General features: G+C 42.6%; 1 protein-coding gene across 1 annotated transcript; it reads left to right on the plus strand.

The window, feature by feature from the left end:
* The first annotated feature begins 3,799 nt into the window (after positions 1-3,799).
* On the plus strand, positions 3,800-4,987 carry LOC108778521 (uncharacterized). The gene has a single exon (XM_018545736.1). It carries the CDS (start codon positions 3,800-3,802, stop codon positions 4,985-4,987), a length of 1,188 nt encoding a protein of 395 aa, XP_018401238.1.
* The last annotated feature ends 987 nt before the right edge of the window (positions 4,988-5,974 follow it).

Genomic DNA, 5,974 nt, shown 5'->3' on the forward strand with positions numbered 1-5,974 from the left:
CTTTACTCCATCTATGATCACAAAGTCATTCGTGTCTACATCGAACCGTTTGTCACCGAGCATCGTGCTGTTCTCGTTGAGATATACGAGTATACCATAAACGTGATCGATCGCCTTTTCTCTGTCGCCACTGAGAAGCATATTTACGTATTTTTGTCCGAGTGGTCCCAATTGATTATTCAACTCTTCACGAAATTGTCGCGTTTGCAAAGATTGCTTAATTAATGTTTCAAGCGGTTCATTCGGCGTTTCATAAACGTCTTCGACTGCGGGTACGTGCGAACATTCGTACGATAATTTACGCGGTTCAAGCGATGTAGAATTGAATGAATCCGGCGTAACGTTCGATTCTTTCGTACGTTGCTTTGATGGTGTTAATTGAAGCCATGCATTATCCATCCAGTAATTATCATCATTATCATCTTCTTCTTCTTCAAATTTTCTTTTCTTAGTATTTTTATACTTCGTACTGTTGACTTCTTTCTTAATCGGTTGATATTCCTCGCCAGCAGCAGTGTTTTCGACAATCTGTTTTAGAGGTTCAACGACAGGCTTAAAGTGTTTCTCCAATGCTATATTTTCGTCTATTTTGCCTGTTTTTAAAGCGCGATACTTTTTACGAATCGAATCACTCGTTTTCGCGATTTGTTTCGCTATTCTCTCGCGATCCTTGAGCTCTTTGCTGCTATCCATGTTGCACTTACGCGGGAGAACGTTTCGTAGTTGACGTATCGACAACGACTAACCACGTTACGGTATCGCAAACTCGTTAAATCCTTTTCTGTATCGCCCATTCGTAAAAGCACTGTCTTTGTCTATCACTACGAAACCATACTTTTGTTGCCAACAGCATCGACACAGTTCACAGAAATCCTCGTAAGACATGTCGGTGTTTACGTAGTCATTGTATACGTGTTTAAGGTTGGTATCACCTTGTTTGAACAGGATCAATAGATTCGCATTATCGCGTATGAGATGCTTCGGTATCTTTGCATACGTCTGACAGAGATAGAAACAATCGACATCCGCGTGTCGACCCATCGCAAAGTACTCTCTAATCGCGTCTTGCTTGTCGCATGCTACGTCATCGAAGACAAAAATGGAATTTGGAAGCGCCTCGTTCGATGGAACTACATCGCTGTTATTGGAGAATGTAAAATAACCTATTTCTTCAATCGGTTCTAATAAATTCTCCAAGTATCGATATTTTGGCTGTTGCAACGATTTCGAGTACACGTACACGTTCTCGAAGCGTACGCCATGTGGACTTTCCAGCAAACTTATCAACACGTTTGTTTTACCGCAGTTCGATGGACCGCAGATGACACCGCGTATAGAAATCGGCAGCATGTTTCCATGCTTGCGCATTTCTTTTTCAGTCTGTACTTTATCGTCGACATTAGTCACTTTAATTGTCTGCGATTGTTGCACGAACTTCATATCTTCTCCTTCCACGACACTGATACAAAATGAAAACAAAGCGACATCGAGAGCGGACCTATTTATAGTAGCGCGTTGAGCGAAACCGCTCAGTAATCGAAATGCTTCTTATCGTGTCGGACAACTGCGATGTACATGGTTTAACAACCGAAGAGTTGGAATACATACCGAAAATTATTTTGCTACGAGAGTTTAAGAATTACATAGATCGACTGTGGGACAGATTGCCTGAATATATAAAGGCTGATTCAGAGGTACAGCAACATCGTCGGTGCTTGAAACATTACAATTTGCCCTGTCATCGATCGCACATCGATGGTCCAGCGCCATTTATAAAAGATTGTAGCAAATGTCAACGACAAGAGGCTGCGGCCTTTTAAATCACGCGATAAACGCACTTCCGATCGAATTGCATAATCCCGGATATCAATTTTACGGACCGGGAACACGTTTAGTGAAGCGATTGGCTAGAGGCGATCGAGGTATTAATCCGCTGGACGAGGCGTGTCGCGTACACGACATAGCTTATTCGCGCTGTAAAGGTCTCGCGAAACGGGACGTAGCTGACAACATACTCACAGAGGAGGCGCGGAAACGCATTACCGCGAAAGATTCGACTCTCGGAGAGCGAGCTGCTGCTACAGCTGTCTGGGCGGCTATGAAAGCCAAGACGAAAATCGGTATGGGCTTGAAAACGAAGAAAAAGAAGTCTATGAAAAAGCGAATACTTCCGGTAGCAAAACGCGGTGGTATCTTACCTATGTTACCGCTGCTGGGAGTCGTAGGCTCGTTGGTCGGCGGCGCGGCAAGAGTCGCGAAGGCTATAAACGATAGTAAAGCCGCGCAACATCAACTGGAAGAATTAAAACGTCATAACCGCGTTATAGAAGGTCATGGAGTTTATCTCGCCCCGTACAAGCGTGGTCGCGGAATCTCAAGGAAAAAAATTAAAAAGATTGGAAAAAAAAAACGTCAAACAATTGCCAAAAATGCCAAAGGGTGAGTTACACCCTTTGGCATTTTTGTAATGTAAAGTTACCAAAATGTAAAGTTACCAACGTACAACTACAACAACTGGCGAAACGTATGCGTATTCCATATTTTAGAGGTATTTTTATGCGTACTTCGTTACCAACAAAGGGGATGTATCGAAACGAGAGCGGTATCGTTGGATAATGCCGAGGGATCAGGTACTCATTGGGTGGCGTACGCGAAGCGAGGAGATCGTGTTATTTACTTTGACAGTTTCGGCAATCTTCGGCCACCGAAAGAATTGGTGCGATATCTGAACGTGACGCAAATCGAATATAATCGTACGCCTTATCAACGATACGATCAAAGTAACTGTGGACAACTGTGCCTACAGTTTTTACAGATGGTTGATGATCAATTTAAGAACTGACATCGCACTGTTTCAACTCAGTATTCGTTCAAACATGTCACTGACGTTTACGCTGACCGGTAAGAGTAACGTCCTCGCGGCCTGTTACTTTCCAGCAGTAGATTTGAGCGATGGTGATTACGAGCTCGGTCTGACGGACTTTGAAACCTACCACACGATATCTAATGTAAATTCATCGAATAATAAGTTTTACTTCGACGAAGATGACAAGGAAATTGTTATTCCCGAAGGATCGTACGAAATACAAGACTTAAACAAGTATCTGAGACGTGCAATTCTACAATCTCGTTCCAACGATGTAAGAGAGAAAAAACTTCGCAAAGAGGATGAAGAGTACCCTTTGACTATTCGTGCCAATAACAATACGATGAAAAGCGAGATCAAGTGCGCTTATCGAGTAAATTTTACCAAACCTCACAACATTGGATCGCTGTTTGGATTTTCGTCCAATCGCGTACTGGAACCACAACAGTGGCATGAATCAAACACGTCGATAAATATCATCAATGTAAACATCATTCGTATTGAATGCAACATGACTGCGGGTGCATACAGCAACGACAAGTGCGTACATACGATACACGAGTTTTCGCCGAGGGTGCCACCAGGATATAAGATATCGGAAAGACCTGCACAGATCATTTACCTTCCGATCATCGTACGGAGCATTACGGACCTGACGGTTCGCGTTGTGGATCAAGACGGACGATTGCTCAATTTTCGCGGAGAGGAGATCACCGTTAGATTACACGTGCGAAGGCAACAGCGATAAAGTGATACAACACCGATAACGTGAGATGCTTGTTTTGAACGAGCAAACGAAACAAACGAGAGACATAATTTTTAACAGAGGGACTGTTGCGATTAAAAACATTCGATCGTTCAATAGAAAGAAACTTACTGCGTCGAACGTTAAATTTTTACAATCATTGGGCTTTGTCGTACGAAATATTTGAGATGGCTGATATCTTGGATTTTGGAGGCGAGCCGATCTTTGACGATCGCATCGTCAAGTACGAGTTTCACACGTACAATCCGTACGTGAACACAACGTTTGGACATAGCGATGAAATAAGGATACCCATACAACAGCAGGATTTATACACGTTACCCTGTGAAAGCTGTCTCTATGTCGAAGGAAGACTTACGTCAAAAGAAGAAGAAAATGCGGAACAGCGGCCGAAGCTTGGAATTAATTGCGTGGCGTTCATGTTTGAGGAAATTCGATACGAACTCAATGGTTCTGAGATTGATCGTAATAGAAACGTTGGAATAACTACTCTTTTGAAGGGCTATTCAACGCATTCAGCTGACTTTACACATCAAATGGAGAATGCCGGATTTGTACATCCGGTGTTTGATTACGATGTAAGAAGATTAGTAACAGAGGATGGATATTTTAGTTTTTACGTACCGTTGCACATGTTGTTTGGCTTTTACGAAAATTACAAATGTGTGGTAATTAACGCACGTCACGAATTGATTTTGATACGAGCGCGCAACGACAATAATTGCATTGTGGGAGATGCAGCGAAAGAGCCGAAACTTGAACTGTTCAAGATACAGTGGCGAATGCCTCATGTTACGTTGAACGAAGTCAATAAACTGTCTATGTTGCGTATCTTGGAGAACGGACGATATCTGAATATGAGTTTTCGTTCGTGGGATCTGTACGAGTATCCTCTATTGCCGAGCACGACGAAGCACTCGTGGGCTATCAAGACTGCGACTCAGCTCGAAAAGCCACGATACGTCATCTTTGCTCTGCAAACTAATAAAAAAAACAACATGTCAGTACATAAAACTTTCCTCGACAATTGTAAATTAACCAACGTGAAACTCTATCTGAATTCTGAATTTTTTCCATACGATGATCTAAATCTAGACTTTGACAAAAACAGAACCGCCATTTTGTACGATATGTTCGTACGCTTCCGTACATCTTACTATCAAATCCTCCGCGAAAGAAGTGTATCGTTATTCAAGACAGATGCTTTTAGGAAAATGTTTCCTATGGTAATCATTGACTGCTCTCGACAAAACGAGTCCGTCAAAAGTGGTACCGTGGATGTGCGTTTCGAATTTGAATTCAAAGAGAATGTACCTGCGAATACTACTGCCTATTGTCTCATCATACACGCGTGATCTAATACAGTCCAATATCCAACGTAGTGCGCAAGATTATGTAAAATTACAACGTTGTGCGTAAAATTATCTAAGCGCGCAATATAAAAATCTACGATACATCGACAACGATCGCAGTCTTCTTCATCTCGACGACATGCATGTACCGACGTTCGTGGATCTGCAAGGTTTCATCGTCAACGAGAGATTCGTCGTGAAGTGGCGGTACTGAAACACGGGACCGTACTCACGCACTACGTTTTTACGAATCCCGTACCATGGAGGTTTTTGACAAGATCCGACAGGTCTTGCGCTTCCTGGTTGATTGTCTATCACCATGGATTACGATGGAAGGATGGGATGACCCCGTACAGCGAGGCGAAACGCCTGATTACGAGTGCTGTATGCGCAGCGAGGAGGATGCTGTCGTGTACGTCAAGGGACGTGAGAAACGAACGTGGCTGTGGAACTTGCTTCTGGACGATGAACGAGAACGCGTGCACATCCAGACCTTGGATGCAGTTTACGAAGACATAAAATCTTTAGCCGATATAGATGCCGCTGATACTATGAGATGTGGACATCACGCTAAAAATTGCGCCTTGCAAAATATATTCAAAATACATAAATGGTGGTTGCAAAGAAATTTTTTTTTAATAAAATTATGTAACATATTTATTGTGTATTCTCTCTTTTCCTTCCCCTTATACTTATACATGTATGTATGTATGTCGTACGTATGTATGTCGTACGTATGTATGTCGTACGTAGTACGTATGTATGTCGTACGTATGTATGTATGTATGTATGTATAAACGCGTCGACAGTATATAAACAGTGTGCAAAGCTCTTTTCATTCAATCGTAATTTTACGAGCGTACGGCATGGACCGAGTAAACGATTATCTGCATCGAAAGTGGATCAAGCTCCACCGTCGGTTAGACGACGACGACGATCGTGAGCTGCTGTGTCCACCGAGTCCCTCGAAGAAAAACTCGAGATATTGGG

This window comes from Cyphomyrmex costatus, unplaced genomic scaffold, assembly GCF_001594065.2.
Source record: "Cyphomyrmex costatus isolate MS0001 unplaced genomic scaffold, Ccosl1.0 scaffold501, whole genome shotgun sequence".
Taxonomy (NCBI): Eukaryota; Metazoa; Arthropoda; class Insecta; order Hymenoptera; family Formicidae; genus Cyphomyrmex; species Cyphomyrmex costatus.